The sequence below is a fragment of the Mustela nivalis genome (assembly GCF_964662115.1).
Source record: "Mustela nivalis genome assembly, chromosome: 9".
In the NCBI taxonomy this organism is placed as follows: domain Eukaryota; kingdom Metazoa; phylum Chordata; class Mammalia; order Carnivora; family Mustelidae; genus Mustela; species Mustela nivalis.
The window spans coordinates 70,798,697-70,817,191 of record NC_139028.1 but is presented as its reverse complement, the minus strand read 5'-3'; the positions used below and the strand labels follow the sequence as shown (position 1 = coordinate 70,817,191).

The following is an 18,495-nucleotide window of genomic DNA, read 5'->3' as shown; positions in this document are numbered from 1 at the left end:
CAAACTGGCAATTTGCTGGTTTACTCTACTGACTAAACATAGTCCAGTGTGTGTGGTCTTTCTCATCTTTTAGTATCTCTAAGGATGAATCCTAAGAGCTTGGACACTTGCAATAAAGGAATTTTCTTTGAACCCAAGCGTCTCTGGATTGGTGACATACACACATTTGTCAACGTTTCCGGTCAGGTGGAGAGGCAGCTGTTTGAGCTCTAGTGTGTGCAGCTTTGAACTAAGACTGGAGTTCCTTTCTGGGTGCCTCTCTCTGAGAGGTTTAACAGTTATTGGATAACTGGCTTTTTTCCTCCTATGTCCTCTTTGGAATGTAACAATAAAAATAATTTTTAAAACACCAGTGTTTCTCTCCTCCTTTTTGCTGTGTAATAAACTCAAACTCAAAATAACAAACAAAGACATTTGGTACCCTGTTATGAGACTACTGTTTTATAACAGTGTTTCATCATAAAATATCAGTACTAAATTATCTGAGTGTGCATGTGGAGAAAAAGGAAGAAAGTAGAACTGTATGGTACTTAGATGGGGCTCTGAACGTATACAAATATTTTGATGAACTGAGAGATTAAAATTTATGAAGAAAAAAATGCATGAAGGATGGCTTATTCAAAGAAATTCTTGGCAAAAAGTTATAAATAAATCACATTAAATTAGTAAGGTTGAGGTTTAAGGAATTCTTTTTTTTTTTTAAAGATTTATTTATTTATTTATTTGACAGAGAGAGATTACAAGTAGGCAGAGAGGCAGGCAGAGAGAGAGAGGAGGAAGCAGGCTCCCTGCTGAGCAGAGAGCCTGATGCGGGACTCGATCCCAGGACCCTGAGATCATGACCTGAGCCGAAGGCAGCGGCTTAACCCACTGAGCCACCCAGGCGCCCGAGGTTTAAGGAATTCTTAATGGGTTTTTTGGTTAGTAAAAAAAAAAAAATTGTAGGGCACCTGGGTGGCTCAGTGGGTTAAGCCGCTGCCTTCGGCTCAGGTCATGATCTCAGGGTCCTGGGATCGAGTCCCGCATCAGGCTCTCTGCTCAGCAGGGAGCCTGCTTCCTCCTCTCTCTCTCTGCCTGCCTCTCTGCCTACTTGTAATCTCTCTCTGTCAAATAAATAAATAAATCTTTAAAAAAAAAATTGTAAACCAACAAACCTAACCTGAAATTACTGATTTTATTGTTAGTGTTTTTTTTTTAAACAGATTTTTATTTTTATTTTTATTTTTTTTTAAAGATTTTATTTATTTATTTGACAGACAGAAATCACAAGTAGGCAGAGAAGCAGGCAGAGAGAGAGAAGGGGAAACAGGCTCCTGCTGAGCAGAGAGCCCTATGTGGGGCTCCATCCCAGGATCCTGAGACCATGACCTGAGCCGAAGGCAGAGACTTAATCCACTGAGCCACCCAGGAGCCCCTTAAACAGATTTTTTAAAAATGTTTTATTTATTTGCCAGAGAGACAAGAGGGTGAGCACAAGCAGGGAGAACAGCAGGCAGAGGCAGAAGCAGGCTCCCTGCTGAGCAAGGATCCCAGGACCCTGGAATCATGACCTTAACCTCACAGCAGATGCTTAACTAACTGAGCCACCCAGGCATCCAGATTTTATTGTTAGTATTAAAAAATGTAAGTAAGTTCAACTACCAACCTAGTGGAATTTATCTCAGGTATGTAAGTCTGATTGAACATTCAAAAATCAATTAAATCGGGGCGCCTGGGTGGCTCAGTGGATTAAGCCGCTGCCTTCGGCTCAGGTCATGATCTCAGTGTCCTGGGATCGAGCCCCGCATCGGGCTCTTTGCTCAGCGGGGAGCCTGCTTCTCTCTCTCTCTCTGCCTGACTCTCCGCCTACTTGTGATTTCTCTCTCTGTCAAATAAATAAATAAAATCTTTAAAAAAAAAATCAATTAAATCTATCACAGCAACAGGCTAAAGAAGAAAAATGACATGATTCTATTAATAGATGCAAAAAAAAAGCATTTGACACAATCCAACACCCATTTATGATTAAAAACAAACAAAAAAAAAACCTCAGTAAACTAAGAATAGAGGAGAAATCCTTTGACTTTATAAAGAACATCTATAGAAACCTAGAGCTAACATCACACTTAATAGAAGCAAAAACTTTCCTGTTAAGATGAGGAATAAGGCAAGGACACCCTCTCTCATCACCTTCTTTTCAACATCATACTGCAAATTTTAGCTAATACAATAATAAGAAAAGGAAATAAAAGGTATGCAGATTGGGAAGGAAGAAATAAAACTGTCTTGTTTACAGATGACATGATTGTTTACATAGAAAATCCTGAAGAATTGACAAAACCCTAAAACTCCTGGAACTAAGTGATTATACAAAGTTTGCAAGATGGAAGGTTAATGTACAGAGGTCAATTGCTTTCCTGTTTACTATCAATGAACAAGGGAAATTAGAAACATAGTACCTTTTACATTAGCACTCCCAGAATGAAAAAGGTATTAAATCTAAAAAAAATATACATGAGGAAAACTACAAAACTGATGAAAGAAATCAAAGAACTAAATAAATGGAGAGAGATTCCCTATCCTTGGATAGGACGACTCAATATTAATATGATCTTAGTTCTTTCTAATGGTCTATAGATTCAACACAATCTCAGCCAAAATCTCAGCAAGTTCTCTTGTACATATCAACAAACTGATTCTGAAGCTTATACAAAGAGGCAAAAGACCCAGACAAGCCAATACCCAGACAGTATTAATGGAAGAGAACAAATTTGGAGGACTGATGCTAACTCTAGGACTTAACTATAAAACTACAATAATCAAGTGGGTGTCAGTGTGATATTGACTAAAGAATAAAACAGAACAGAGAGCCCAGAAATAGACTCATACAAATGTAGCCAACTGATCTTTGACAAAGGAACAAAGGCAATACAATGGAGAAAAGCATTTTCTTTTTTTTTTTTTAGAGTTTATTTTATTTATTTATTTGATAGAGAGAGAGAATAAGCAGTGGAGAGAGGCAGAGCCAGAAGGAGAAGTAGACTTCCTGCTCAGCAGGTAGCATGATGTGGGACTCGATTCCAGCACCGTGGGATCATGACCTAAACCAAAGGCAGACACTTAACTGGCAGCCACCTTGGTGTCCCAAGAAAAGCATTTTCAACAGATGGTGCTGGAACCACTATACATCCACATTAAAAGAAAAAAAAAAAAAAAAAAGCAAGACACAGACCTTACACCCTTCAAAAAATTAACTCAAAATGAATTATAGACCTAAATAAAAGACATAAAACTAAAACTCCTAGAAGATAATATAGGAGAAAATCTAGATGACCTTTGGTTTGGTGATAATCTTTTAGATCAAAGACAAAAAACATGAATCATGAAAGAAAGTAATCATGATAAGTTGGAGTTTATTGCAATTAAAACTTGTACTCTGAAAGACAATGTGAAAAAATGAGAAGACAAGCCACAGACTGAGAGAAAATATTTGCAAAAGACATATCTGATAAAGTCCTATTATCCAAAATATACCAAGAATTCTTAAAACTCAACAATAAGGGGCACCTGGGTGGCTCAGTGGGTTGAGCCTCTGCCTTAGGCTTGGGTCATGATCTCAGGGTCCTGGGATCGAGCCCTGTGTCAGACTCTCTGCTAGGCGGGGGGCCTGCCTACCTCTCTGCCTACTTGTGATCTCTCTCTCTCTCTCTCTCTGTCAAATAAATAAATAAAATCTTCAAAAAACAAAAAACTCAACAATAAGACAACCTGACTATAAATGGGCCAAACACCTGAACTGACACCTCACCAAAGAAGATAGACAGATGGAAAATAAGCATATGAAAAGATGTTTCACATCATGTCCTTAGGGACTTACAAATTAAAACAACAATGAGATACTACCACACACCAATTAGAAGAGCCAAAATTCAGAACACTGATAACACCAAATGCTGGTGTGGGTGTGGAGCAACAGGAACTCTTATTCATTGCTGGTGGGAATACAAAATGGTACAGCCACTTTGGAAAACAGTCTGGCAGTTTCTTAACAAAATTAAACATGAACTTATATGATCCAGTAATCACACTCATCAGAATTTACCTAAATAATTGAAATCTTATGTCCACACAAAAACCTGCACATGGATGGTTATAGCAGCTTTATCCGTAATTGCCCAAACTTGGAAGGAACCAAGCTGTCTTTCAGTAGGTGAATAGATACATCCAGACAATGGAATATTATTCATCATTAAAAAGAAATGAGCCATAAAAATATATGGAGGAACTTTAAATGTATATTACTAAGCAAGAAGCCAATCTGAAAAGGCCACATACTGCATGATTCCAACTCTGACATTTTGGTAAAGGCAAAACCAAGGAGGCAGTAAAAAAAAAAAAAAAAAAAATCAGTGGTTGTCGTGTATTGGGGGCAGGGAGGGATGAAAAGGTGAAGCACAGAGGCTATTTGGAGTAGTAAAACTATTCTGTATGATACTATAATGGTGGCTACCTGTCATTATGCATTTGTTAAAGCCCATAGAATGTACAACACCAAAAGTGAACGCTACGGTAAAGTACGGACTTTGAGTGATGATGCAATATTTGCTCATCATTTGTAAAAATATACAGTGGAGAACTGGGGGGAGATGTTGGTAGTGGGGGTGGACATACATGCGTAGGGGAAGGTATATATGCGATCTCTTTGTGCTTTTTTTTTTTTAAGATTTTGTTTATTTATTTGAGAGAGAGAGAGAGAGATTACAAGTAGGCCAAGAGGCAGACAGAGAGAGATGGGGAAGCATGCTCCCTGCTGAGCAGAGAGCCCCATGCAGGGCTCGATCCCAGGACCATGGGACCCTGGGATCATGACCTGAGCTGAACGCAGAGGCTTAACCCACTGAGCCACCCAGGTGCCCCCTCTTTGTGCTTTCTGCTTCGTTTAGCTGTGCATTTAAAATTAACCTAAAATATAAAGTCTAAATAGAGGAAAATAAATTTTAAAAGTATGTTAATAGAATTTAGGTTCATATTGACCTTGCTGGTTATGGCCTTAATTTCTATTTAAAAGAATATTGATCAACATTATGAGACTATTACTTAGAGATTTTCCATAAATAATTTTGATAGAAAATCTTATAAATAGGATGTATGGGAAGGCATTCTTTTTACAAAAGAATTTGTTACAAGAGTCTAGTTTTGTAAGCAAACCTTTCTACTTAGTATTGTTATGTGTTGTCATACCTACATATTAGGTAGAAAAAATAGCTAAACCAGAACTAAGCAGTTCTGTTTAACTGTAAGCTACTTTGCATATAGTTCCTAAATGATCACCTATAAATCACGTTAAGTCTGACACAGCCCAAAATACAGCATCTTAGCGACAAAACAGGTAAGAGACTCTTCTTCAGAGTAGCCCACAGGGGGAGAATAGGAACAGGGCCTTTAAGAAAATTCCCAGGCACAGTCGATACATGATGAATTTTATGAGCTGAATATTCCATTGTCTTAAACTACCACCTATGCCCACATGTTAAAGGGTCCGGATTTTGCTGGTGATTAGATCATCTGGAAGAGTGGGAAGTGTTTGGTTTGGAAATCAGGAGTCCTAGGTTCCGACCCCTGCTCAGCTGCGTGCTCTGCAAGCTTAGCCAACTCACAGCGTATGAGGGATTGGTTAAGAGGATTTCTAAGATTCCTGCCATCCCTAACATTCCATAAAGCAATTATACGTGCAGTTGTAGCTTTGTGTTTTTTGCATGCTATTTTTAATATCTTTGGAAAGTTGAGGTTCTTATGCTCAGCGGCACTACTGGAATCTTAGGATTTTATCTTTAAGACCTCATCATTTATTTCCCAGAAAACAGAAATGCGAGATTTTTCCAGGATAGGTGCATTTGTTAACTGTGCATGCATGTGTATCTGGAGCTGCCAAGCCCCAGCACCAATAGTCTGTGTTGTTTTCTTTTAAAAACTTGTATTCAATTTCTACAAACACTCCTGTCCTCCACTGGGCTTCCTATCTTGATTCTCTTCTTTACTGCCTTTTTCATTCTATCACTCTGTTGTGTTGTGATTAGATGTTCCTCTTTGAATAAAAGACAATCGTATTTAAATGCTACTACACTGATTGGTGAATTTTGAGAAATGCTCAATAAAAAAAAGCTTCTCATCGGTGTGTCTACAGAGACACTAAGCTTTTTTTCCCCCAAGAATTATGCATAGTCTACTTAAAGCCTAGAAACTTTTAAGTACCTGTGGCATATATGTATATTACTCAGATTTCATCTGGATCAAGGTTTAAGACATTAAAATGATCTGTCAGGATAAAACCATACCCGAAGAACTCTTGTGTATGATTGGCTTTGCTGACATCTGCTTTGCATTTTGATACTCTGTTGTGCCAAGTCTGGCTTGTTAAACGCCATAGGCAGAAATCAGGCTCTGCTGTTCTCAGAAATGTAGAAATACAGGCTCCATGCCCATTGTGCCATCAATTTGTAGCTTCTGCTATACCTGTTCTTGATGTCTTAACGCCTGGAATTCCTGCCTTGGGAATTTCCTAACTTTTTTCTTAACAACTTTTTATTTTTGATAGAATCTTGGCTAGTTTTTAATCTTCTAGAGATATTTGTTTTAAGTTAATTATTTTAGGTCATTTGGTCAGTAATTTGGAATCTTTCCTTTCTTGTTCTTTCGTTTTGATCTTTGTATTTTTTTTTAAGATTTTATTCATTTATTTGGCAGGCAGCGATCACAAATAGGCAGAGAGGCAAGAGGAAGCAGGTTCCCTGCTGAGCAGAGAGCCCAACGTGGGGCTCCATCTGAGGACCCTGGGATCATGACCAGAGCCAAAGGCAGAGGCTTTAACCCACTGAGCCACCCAGGTGCCCCGATCTTTGTGGTTTTTTTTTTTTTAATAATTTTATTTATTTGAAAGAAGAGAGGGAACAAGAGCAGGCGGAAGGGGAGAAGCAGCCACCATGGGGCTCCATCCCAGGACTCTGGGATCATAACCTGAGCTGAAGGCAGATGCTTAACTAACTGAGACACCCAAGTGCCCCTGTTTTTATTTTTAATTGCACATTTCACATTTGTCTCATTCCCCACCCTACCCCACTCCCATCCCCAAACCCCTGTGAGAAAGAGTTTTCCCTGGTATTTTTTTTTTTTTTACCCCTTTCCAGGGTGTTCACCGTGACTTTTTACAGCACTCTCCCACTTCCCACCCTCCCCATCCCTAATCCCCCACCCCTCAGCAGTACTGCCCTTTCTGATCCCATAGTCATTTTTGTCTTTCAGCAGCCATACTAGATAGGATAGGCTTTTTCATACTTTCCTTTAAAGTAATACACTTCATTGTACTTGAATTCTGGGGCTTAGAGGTTGCTCCACACATTACGTAGGAGGCTGCAGGCTGTTGCTGTGCTCAGGTAGAGAAGCAAGGGACAATGTTATCTGATTTTGCTCATAAATAGGGTTGGGGGGAGGAGGATGGCCTCTTTTTCTCTACACATGCCAAGCATAGAGGTCAAGCCCTCATTCTTAAAAATGCTGAAAAATCACATCCTGAGGAATGAACAGAAAGATATATTTCCCTCTTTTCTGGAGGCCCCCGGGAAGATTTCATGTTGCTTTTCCATTTTAGGTATGGTCCTCTCTCAACAAATATGCTTTGCATACATCAATGTTTGATTTTCCAGTGTTAGGGAAAATATAAACCAGGTTTTTCTGGAAGGTGCAATTTAGAAAAGGACACTGCACAAGTATTCATCTGTAAAGAAAGGAAAGAGGAAAAGAACTAATGCCTGCACATTTTTTTTTTTTTTCATTTGATCTTAACCACTCTGCAGAATAGTTAATACCTCAGCTGATCATAGGAAAAAGGTGAAGCTCAGAAAGGTTAAGAAACTTGCTTAAGGACACAGAGCTAGAAAGGGGCAAAGCCAAGATCAAAACTCAAGGGTATTATAACTGAAAGAACACTGTTCTTTTCCTACAGCATTACCCTGTCTAGCAATTAACTGGCTGAGCTGCAGTATCCCTGTAAAATCTGTTGTGGTTTTATTATTATAATCAAAGGCAAAAAGTAATGGTGATTTAATCAATGAAGTGCATGAAGACCTATTCAGAAAAAATGACTATCTTGGTGTGGGACCTCTTGGGGTGTCATGCTTTATCCTTATGTTCAATGGGGAAAAAACCCTAAATAGATACACTTCATTCAATATATTTGAAGTTCTGTGTAAGTAAAAATATGTAAATTGACTGTTTTTAATTTATTTAGGGAGTTTCTTATTCAAAGGATCTTAAATTGCATTTTTAAGAGCCAAAGTTTCCTTTCTTATTTTTATTTTTGGTTTTGCCCCTGGCATATCAGGTATCATTTAAGAAGGCTATCCCTGTGAGGTTGCATGATCATTAACTCCTTTGTAAAGTTTCCAACATGTATTTGAATATTGTGGTATTTCAGTGTTTCCCAAACTTTAATTATTTGCATGCACTTTCATGGTCTTCATTATCTGTGTTCCACCTGTACTCTTATTCACTTACTATTTTTCTTTAAGTGATGAATTTTGCTCAAGTAGATGTATTTTTAAAAGAAACTTTTGGATCATTCCCCTAAATGTGAAATCAGTATAATTCAAAATTAATAGCAATCAACAGTAAAACATTATTGAATTCTAGATAGATAGTATCATTTGTTGAAGACTTCCATCTGAGGAGGATCAGAAAGCATTCAGGGGTGTGGAAGACGCTCTTAACACGACTAAAGCTGTATCTTTGTAATCACCAGGATTGAAAGAGTTGAAAGGGGTTAATGAGTCAATTGACAAAGTAAGTCAATGTTCTTTAATGCTGTTTCTCTGTACCATCAAGAAATCCTCTCTTTTACTACCCACCATGTATTGTAACCTCATATCATTTCCAAAGTGAGCTCAGAAACTAGTCATTAAAGCACAGAAGGCTTTAAAACATTGATCTCTGAGAAGGTGAACGGTACTGCTCTCTCTTGGTCTGGCCAAATAAATCAACTTGGTTTGTTTCCAGGCTAAAGAGGAAACGATGGACAATCGAAGCTACTTGAATCTGCCAGAAAAGCTGCCTGCCTTCTCCGATTCTGCCCACTTGCCACTGACCAGGTCCTTCTATCTGGACCCCTTGGTCACTTTCCACCTGTATCCTGATGCCCCAATGCCATCCCCTTACTCTGAAGACCTGCCATTGCTGTCTTTTCCCAGTGATTCCCTGATCATGGAAAATTATGGTGACCCCTGCCCCTTCTCCTTCCCAGTGCCTTATCCAAATTACAGGAGGTGTGAATACTCCTATGGGCCGGCCTTTATCCGGAAAAGGAATGAGCGGGAAAGGCAGCGGGTAAAGTGTGTCAATGAAGGCTATGCCCAGCTCCGACATCATCTGCCAGAAGAGTACTTGGAGAAACGACTCAGCAAAGTGGAAACCCTCAGAGCTGCCATCAAGTATATTAATTACCTGCAGTCTCTTCTGTACCCTGATAAGGCGGAGACAAAGAATAACCCGGGGAAAGTTTCCTCCATAATGGCAGTCACCAGCCGCCACCCTGACCCCATTTTTAGAATCATCTGATTCAGTGTTCCTGAATAGAAACAGATAATTTCACAAAATGGAGTCTCTTACAGCATCATTCAGCAGTTTTTCTTAAATGTAATTTCTTCATAGGGAGATAACAGCTCAAATGTCCACCTGTGCTGGGTATTTCCTTCCAGAGTTTCAGATGTACTAAACATGATCTTATGGGCATTGAAGAGATGCGTCTTAAGCTTTGGTGATTTCTTTCAAGAGCTTTAGAGGGGCAGGAGTCCCCAGGATTCTCTATATCCCTCACCTGGCCCTTCTCACACACTTGGCCAGAGTCTCAGCTGTGAGAAACCCTCACGAGAGTATTGTAAGATCTGACCAATGAGTAATCAATGCTTGTAATACCCTTTGCAAACACTTCGTGCTAAGTGATCACAATGAACCGCCCTTGATTTGTCAAAGTCTGGTAGTTTTTATTATTATAATTTGGGGTTGACAGGAGATACCTACATCTATACCCTACCCACATCATGATAGGAAATGTCCCAGGGCTGAAGCAAAGGTAGCTAACAAAATCTTTTTGTCATTTGAAATTATTTTGGAGTCATCCTTTTCCTGCAGGCAGACTTCCTCACAGCAGCTTAATCTGGTGGTTAAGAAGGCTGTGCAGTCGTGGGAATCAAACTGCCTTAGTTTAAACTATGACTCTGGTCCCTCCTCTCCATGTCTCAGTTCTTCATCCACAGAACGACAATAATAATAACAGCAACTATTCCCCCCTAAGTTTATTAGAAGAATTAGCACTGCCTGATACATAAGTATTCCTAGCCATTTATTATTATTATTATTAATCTTGTATTATCCATAGCATCACCATTCGATAGGTTCTTCTGGCCAGAAAATGTGCAGGGGCCACACCTGTCCTTCACCCTGTGAAGGACCCTCACTGCCCCATATCTTGAAGTCTGCCTTCAAAATGTTTCTATTTCTATTCCCATGACCAGTGTCAGCTCTTCCTTCTCCCTTAACTCCCAGGTTCCATAGGTCGCCAAGCCCAGTCAGGACATCCCATACACTGGCACATTCATCTCTGTGAAGTCTTCCCATTCCAGCCATTACGTGTTCCTTTATTTTGTACACATATTTCCTCACAGTTCCTATCCTACTATCTTTACACAGTCTCACACACCTATCTCTTTGTAGACAGGGACCAGTCTTATTCCTCCTATATTCCTTGCACCCAGCAAAGAGCCTCAAATCAGGTAGATGTTGTGGGTAAATATTTGGTGTTCCTATTTTCCTATTCCAGTCCTGTCACGGTTTATCTGGGTCACATCTGTCTGCACAGGGTGGAGGCAGATCACTAGCCCTTAGTCTTTGTAGGTAGGGGCAGCTGCCTCCCTCACAGGACTCCCCTGGGATTCATGAGGGCTTCCCACCTCTTCCAGCAGTGGGGAAGCCTGAGCTTTGGGGAATTGAGGCTGCGAGGACCCTTCTCTCCAGTGCTCCCAATCCGCCTTTACCGGGAGAAACCCCCTGCCCCCTTGCCCCATGCCTCCCAAGCCCCAACCCCCCACTCTCTGCACATGCTCAGTACATTCAGTGCGCTGCGTTCCACTGGCTCGAAGCCATGGCAACCTGCTTGGCAACCTGGAGTCAGTTGGGCTGAGGCCCTGGGCCCCAACTGTCAGAAGGGGAAGGCTGAGGTGGAAGAGTTTGGGGCTGTGGTAAGTCCCTTCGGGGTCAGACCTGGGAACTTGGGCAGGGGCGGACCCTAACCGAGCTCTGATGGGCTGGGGTAGCGGGGCCAGGTGTGTGGAGAACACGACCCTAGGGTCTCAGCTGGGGCTAGAGTTAGTCCTGGAGGTCACTGGATTAGGAAGAGAGTCTGGGGTTTAGATTAGGGGTTAGGCCAGCCATATTTGTGAAGGGGAAGTACTGTTTTACCCCTGGGAACCCCTACAGCTGGGGAGGAGGAGAAAACTAAGTATATTGGAGCCACTGCTCAGCCAGGTGCTTTCCACTGAAGTGCGTGGTGACGTGAGCACACAGCCTCAGGCTGTGACGGATTTAGAGCTGGGTTTCTCTAAAGTCACAACACTTGTTCTTTCAACCCTGACCCTACCTCCTGAGCTGAGGTCCCTGGAGCAGGTGATTCAGAGAACAGCCTGAGCTGGAGCACATAGGGTCGGCTAACCCCAGAAATGAGCCCTGCACCAGCCAGGCTCTGTCTGCTGGGCTGCGGGCTGCAACTCGGGCCATGGTGGTGCTCATTCTCACCGGGTTTCTCCTCCGAAGGCCATGGAATCCTCTGCAGGGTCTGGGACGCCTTTGCCCAAATACTGCAGTGTGGCGAGGACCCTGAAGTCCCCTTCCTGGACTGGCACTGCTCCTCCCTGGGGACTCTCCTTCACCTGCCCCTTTGCCATCCGGCACAACCCACTCTCCAGGTACTAGTCCCGGCCCCTCTGGCAGCAATGATGTGCACCCCTCTGCACCCCTCTTCCTCTCTCTGCTTGGCTTTCCATGGTGGGCCATGAGGGAGACAACTTGCTTCCTGAGAAGGCTGAAAGGGTTCTTCATGGTGTGGGCTACGATTTGCTTGTGGTATTCTATTACTCCTGTCTAAACTGTGCTCTTTGTAGCACCAGTAGCAAGGCGGCAGATGTCGGAGTTTGCATGTGCAGAGAATGCAGGCATCACCAGTTAAAGAGCCTCTAGCTCATTTTACTGTCAACTACAAGCCTCCCCCGGCACCACGTGAGAAATTAAGTTTCTGCAACCAAGAGCTAAGGCAAGGTCTCCGGGTGCTCCTCAGGTTCCCTCAGTAACCCTCAGGGATCCTGGCCTTTCCTGAATTAAATCGTTGGTGAGCTGTCAAAAGTGTGATTGCAGAAGGGGAGGGGAAGCTCAGCCCTCAGTCATACACAAGTGATGTCAGTTCCAGAGATTCGCTTGTGTCCATGCCACTCAATTCCGTCTGCCCAGGTTAGGGACATGCCAGCTTTAACCCTTAAGAGCCTGCCTTCTGGATTCATCTATGTGGACCATTTTGTTCAAAGCCAGAGTTCATCATCCCTGACCCTCCAGGCCTGCCTACAAAGTACACAGCTTCTTCAGAAACCCAAGCTCTGACTCGGTAGTCCTCCCTCACCCCTGCACCTCCCGGTTTGGCCCTGTCCACAAACCTCTCCAGGAACAGCTTGTCCTTCCTGCCTCTCAGCCCCTCAGCCAGCTCCTCTGTGCTTTCTCTGCCCAAACACTTCCTCCTCCCTTCTGACCCCATAGCACCAAGTATCCTTCCTCGGTTACTCCTTTCGTACTACCATCCAAACGTGCATACCTCATCCTGGATTCCCATGCAGTACCTTTGGATATCCCTCCCCAGTGCTCTTTCCTGGTCTGCTGTTCAGTCTCAGAACCAGCATTAATTCACTTGAACATATCCAGGCTAATCACATTTTGATGACCTTGAAACAGTTCTCAATCCCCACATGATAGTTCCCTTCACTCTCCTCTCCTTCTGCCCCTTCTAGCAGTTTATCTTGTCTTACTGGTGGTCACAGATCGCCAGCAACTATCTACATGGATTTCTGTTTCACATGACCCTCTATGTCATATGCACATGGTAGTGCTGCTTAGATCTGCGAGATGCATTTCTTGATGTTTTTAGGGCTTGGTCTTCTCCACCTCCCTAATTCCATTTGCTTTTTCCCAGATATGCGTCTTACCACCCGTGTCTCCACATTGCTGACTCAGCATGGCAGGGGCCTGGCTGGTTGAGAAGAGTGGGAAATGCTGCTGACACATGGGTCCTGGCAAGAAGGGGACCAGATGGCTTTTATTACCGGGCTCAGATAAAGACTGCTCCAGAGGCAAGTTCCTCACATCTCCTGGCACATTCCTCAGGGTGGCCCTGTCAGACCTGCCTAGGCCTCAACTGTGTGTGCCCAGCAGGACAATTTCTTGGATAAGTGCACATCTTTCACGGCCAGGTTCTAGAAGGGGAATGTAATGATGTATGAGTGTATTAACGAGTATATTAATTTGCTAGGGCTGTGTAGCAGGGTAGCACAAATGGGGTGACTTAAAGTACAGAAATGTATTCTCTCTCAGTTCCTGGGTTCTGAAGTCCAGGTGTTGGCACCGTTAGTTCTTCTAAGGGCCATGAGGGAGAATCTGCTCTACATGCCTTTCCTAATTTCCTGTGGCTTGTTGACCATCTTTGGTGTTCCTTGGCTTATAGAATCATCACCCCAATCTTTGCCTCACCTTCGTACAATGTCTTCCCTTTGTGCATGTCTGTGTCCAAAGCTCCCCCTTTTTATAGGAACATCAGTCATTGGATTAGTCTCCCACCCTACTCCGCCAAGTATGACCTTATCTTAACTAATTATATCTACAGTGATCCTATTTCCAAATAAGGTCACAACCTGAGGTACTAGGGGTTAGGGTTCTTACGGATGTATTTGCGGGGGGGGGGCATACCACTGAACTTGTGACAGTGAAGAAAACTGAAAGGAAAAGGTGCTCTGTTCAGGAAAATTCAGTGTGTTGTGTGATGGGCACCAGCCAAAGTGAAGGAGAAACAAAACATGCCCACATGCATGTCTCTGCGCCTGTACCCACAGAAGCCTGGTCCCCCACATGCCTGTGCTTTACTTCCATGGCTGCTTCCTTCTTTGGGGTTTTTCTCTTCTCAGAGTCAGACTTTGTGACGTGGATTCATGGAGGGAAGACTAGTGTGACTTCCATTCAAAAGTCATTTTGTTGTTTTCAAGGAACTAATATGTGAATCCAAATGACATATTAGGGTTTTGCTCAAATAATAGACTGTCGAGTGATTAATTTATAACCAGATTTTCTCTTCCAAATCATACTGAGTTCTCAAAACAGCTTGTACTTTCAATTAGCTTCAAGGCTTCTCCTGCCCTTTCTTTTACAATGTTCATTTGCTTTGCCAAACCTCTCTTCGTTGCTGTAATGGCAGTGCCGAGGGCTGTTTTCATGTTAGGCCAGGGCTGCTCGTTGCCTGTGTGGGCCTGTGAGTGAACACTCTATCCTGGGTTGGTCTTGGACACAGGGACAACACTTTTCAGAAGGGCTGGGAGGAGGGGAAGTACACTGGAGAAAGATCCAAGGGACCCAGGTTGTCCCTGGGAACTGCAAGCCAAATATATAGAGGAACACAGAAAAACAGGAAGAGGAGGAGAGTGGGAAAGGAAAGGTGGGAAGTGAAACCCAAGAGTTGCTGGTGCAAAAAGAGGTAGAGGGAAGAGCATCCACACTACAGCTTGCCTGTCTCGGCCACAATCAGGTCCAAGAGCATCTGTCCCTGTCCCTTCTCTAGATGGCCCTCACTGTTTGTAGGAAAGCCCTGGGCCTGGCTCTAGGGCATTGCGGGGAACCACAGTGCTCCGCACGCCAGTTCTTATTGTGTTTTCTTTTCCACAGTTGGAGAGATGGGGGGCCCTGCTGGTGGAATTCGAGGTTCCCCTCATCACAGACCCAAAGCTGCCAGCCCAGCGGCAGAACGTGGTCTTAGAAGATGATGTCATTCAGTTCTTGCCATCCGTGGAATGCTCGCTGCGACCTGGGGACAAAGTGCTTGCCCTCTGTGAGCCAGATGAACAGCGGTATGGCCCTGGCACCGTTCTCTTGGCCTCGGAGGCAAGAGACCCCCAGAGAGGTAAGGGGAGCTGATGTGGCCTAGCGGTGCCCAGGGGGAGCCAGGCTGGTAGGAGAGAGCAAAAACTGTCTTAAAGGTGAGCTGGGCCTCTTAAAGGTGTAAAAAAAAAAAAAAAAAATCCTTACCCCTTCACCTGTACCTTAATCCTGGTTATGGCAACAGACAGGCAAATCCTATCTTTCAGATTATTAAACACCTTTCATTAGGGCAAAATAGCCTGAAACTATGATGTCTTCTGTGGGTTAGCTAACCTCTGGTATAACCTCTATGGACTGGGGCAGGCCCCTTCTGCAAGGCCAGTCAGCAGAATGACAGGAGGGGGCATGTCCTCTTTCCCCATGAAAATCGGGACCGGGAGGTGCGTGCCAGTGCGCGGGAAGTGGCAGTAATTAGGGAGCAGGTGAGGGAATGTTCCTGGCAGGCTGTCCACAGAAAACTGCACTGGAGGAGGCTGGCAGAGCAGTGGGCCGCACTGAGGTTTGCTCTGGGGGCTAGGAGCACCCTTTCCCCATGATATAGAAGCGGTAATTTTAACAAAATGTTGCTCTGTTATACAGCATCAAAAGGAAAAATTACTGTTCACTTCTGGAATGGCAAGACAGCTACTGTGCCTCGAGGCGGGGTCAGGTGGGTGCCCTCGGCTGTCTGGAAGAAGGCTGTGGAGAGGCTGCATAAGCCTTTCACCACGGAGCCCTCCGGCACCCTTCTCCAGGCCCCTTGCTGCTGTCTGCTGGGACCAGCCGCGGGGGGGTTTTCCAACAGGCTTTTTCTGGGCACTCCATCCCTGTGTCTTCCCTGCGTCCCTCAGGCCTGCTGCCAACTGCTATGCCAGGGCTGCCTCTGCTCTTGCCCCTTGGCTACATGGTGGCCTCTAGCCAGGGCCTCAGGGGTCACAGCCAAAGAACATACAGAGGTGGAACTGAAGCCCATGGCACAGCATTTGCCCCTAGACAGTCCCAGAGAAGAAAAAGGAGCAGTGCAAGCTCCCCTGGGTGTTTCTTCTTCTTCCTCTTCCTCTGAAGAGGATTTGGAGAATGATCTGCAGATGGGCCTCCCCCAGAGGCTGACAGTGGACAGCACAGTCAACACAGACCCCATCCTTCTTGAGAAGTCTCCGAGGAGAAAAGGTGGCCTCTGCCAGCCCGAATGGAGGTACTGGAGGAGAAACAGGTCTGAGTCGCATCCTGGGAAGCCAGGTATACCTTCTTGTAAGGCAGGGCTGAGGGCCCTGCTCCCTTCCCTCCCATGTCTCTTAGGAATCTCATGCACATGTCACTGTACTGGGATTGGAAGTAACAATTAGGAGTGTGGCCATGTTGAAGGGGAAGCTGTGATAGGTTTCCATCTAAGCAATAGAACCCAATAGGAGAGGATGGGCTGATCTTCATGAGAAGGTTTGCATCCTTGTTTAAAAACTCTTCCTTCTTCACTAGTCTCTGTTGACAGGGATCCTGGGGTCACTAACTGAACATTGAGTGAACTAAATGAACATTCAGTCTAGGGCAGGGAGGTTGCATGGTTAAAGAGTATGATGGCTAAGGGCTTAAAGATCCCCAGACACCACCCACATTGGGACCCACTGTGGGTCCCTGTTTGAAGCCACTGCCCTGTTTCCAGGACAGCTGTTCAGCGGACAGGGCAGACCTCTTAGCCCATGAGGATTTCACTCTTGGCCCAGGGCTAAGAACTTTGTTGGTCTTCATGTCCAGAAAGTCAAGAAATTGTTTCTACACTGAGATACTTTCTTGGTGACTCCTGACCCCTGGGCTTTGTAGGGGGTGGGGGGAGGGACAGGTGGGAATGGATAGAAGTTGACAGCTGTTGTACTCTATGGGAGGGTTCTAGACCTTCCTTGGCTTGCCCCAGGGAGAGAACCAGAGGAACAAGAAACCAGTTGTGTGCAGCTGAGCTCCTCCTCCCCTCTCTGAGAGGAGACTTTGTATTGAAAATATAAAGCTGGGCAGCCTCTTCGGCTTCTGAGAGATGGGTCACAGATCTCACAGTGAGAGGCTATGAGATGTGCTGGCAGAAGCTACATGGAAATAACTGCTCCTCTCGGGAACATTTTCTAAAGAAAATGGTGCCCAAGCCTAGAGTTTTCATGCTAAATTTGTCCTAGCTTCCACTGCCTCCTGCCTTAGCAGACTGGAGAAAGCTGTACCTACCCCATAGACAGGAGTCTGTAGGGAGCAACAGAGAAGCCCGGTCTCAGGAGGGAACGCCAGTAGGGTAACCAGAAGGGCCATGGTAGTCACAAAGGTTTCAGGCACCAGCAGTGCGCGCTCTGCCCCCCACTACCTCTTCTTTGTCATCAGTGTGATTTAGAAGTTCCTTCAACAGGTGATAGTTGGCTACCTTTGCTTCTCCTACGGGCTGTTTTGAAAATCGTGTGATACCTTCTCCCACCTAATTCCAAACGTGGTTATCAGATACAACCTATCCAAAACGCATAATGGCCAAAAATGACTCACAAACTTTCTCTTTAAAAATAGAGAGCAGTAGGGGGCGCCTGGGTGGCTCAGTGGGTTAAGCCGCTGCCTTCGGCTCAGGTCATGATCTCGGAGTCCTGGAATCGAGTCCCGCATCGGGCTCTCTGCTCAGCGGAGAGCCTGCTTCCCTCTCTCTCTCTCTGCCTGCCTCTCCATCTACTTGTGATTTCTCTCTGTCAAATAAATAAATAAAAATCTTTAAAAAAAAAAATAGAGAGCAGTGGTAGGAACTTACAGATAGTTAGATTTTGGGATCCTTGACATATTTCTACTTCAATCATCAGGCCTAATCCCATGGTGGCATATGCAACATAACTCACTGAATCTGGGGTTTAGGAACAAGACATGGATCCATCTGGAGAGAAAAGAGGGACAACAAACAACCAAGGGTACAGAGTGTAGTGCCGGAGAATACCAAGGAGCTGGTCCTGGAAGCAAGTGGCGTGAAGCCACCACGGATCCTGCCAGAGGACGGTGAACACAGAAAATGGAATCAGGGAACAGTGACACAGCAGAAGGACCAGGATGCCCTCAGACTGAAAGCCCAGAGCAGCCAGGTAAAGCAGGATGGCTGGGAAGGGGCTGCTAAGGGCTCCTCACATGGTTCTTCTTAACCCCTTTTGAGAATGAGGACTCTATTGTCTTCTCCCAAGAAAATGCACATACCCACAATTTTGTATTCCATTTCGGAAGGCTTACAGAACCCACAGAGCTGATCACAGGCTCCTGAAGGAGGCAAGGATCCCAGTTAAGTGACACTTGACCCTATGGTAATGGGCA

The 18,495-nt window shown here is 44.3% G+C and overlaps 2 protein-coding genes across 10 annotated transcripts in view; both read left to right on the top strand.

The window, feature by feature from the left end:
* The first annotated feature begins 4,728 nt into the window (after positions 1-4,728).
* ASCL3 (achaete-scute family bHLH transcription factor 3) lies at positions 4,729-9,998 on the top strand. 3 transcript variants are annotated; one of them, XM_082683137.1, is made up of 3 exons: positions 4,729-4,902; positions 8,721-8,814; positions 9,028-9,998. In XM_082683137.1, exon 3 carries the CDS (start codon positions 9,043-9,045, stop codon positions 9,583-9,585), a length of 543 nt encoding a protein of 180 aa, XP_082539263.1. In that variant the 5' UTR covers positions 4,729-4,902; positions 8,721-8,814; positions 9,028-9,042; the 3' UTR covers positions 9,586-9,998. The 3 variants fall into 3 exon arrangements, with proteins under 3 accessions (XP_082539263.1, XP_082539262.1, XP_082539264.1); XM_082683138.1 differs by lacking the exon at positions 4,729-4,902 and adding an exon at positions 6,724-6,863 and having other exon boundaries at positions 8,710-8,814; XM_082683136.1 differs by lacking the exons at positions 4,729-4,902; positions 8,721-8,814 and adding an exon at positions 5,288-5,368.
* A 452-nt stretch (positions 9,999-10,450) lies between these two features.
* The window catches only part of LOC309840722 (uncharacterized protein C11orf16), a 94,067-nt gene continuing 86,022 nt past the window's right edge, over positions 10,451-18,495 (top strand). The window contains exons 1-6 of one of the 7 annotated variants that reach the window (XR_014298754.1): positions 10,454-11,264; positions 11,836-11,987; positions 13,256-13,412; positions 14,992-15,226; positions 15,784-16,378; positions 18,000-18,272. Coding sequence is in view for 4 of the 7 variants with exons in the window: in XM_082683105.1 (XP_082539231.1) it covers positions 10,962-11,264; positions 11,836-11,987; positions 13,256-13,412; positions 14,992-15,226; positions 15,784-16,422; positions 18,052-18,272 (1,707 nt within the window). In the remaining 3 variants the exon portion in view is untranslated. Of the gene's footprint in view, positions 11,265-11,835; positions 11,988-13,255; positions 13,413-14,991; positions 15,227-15,783; positions 16,423-17,999; positions 18,273-18,495 lie in introns of all 7 variants that reach the window. The other 6 variants (XR_014298755.1, XR_014298756.1, XM_082683105.1 and 3 more) reach the window with 6 other exon arrangements.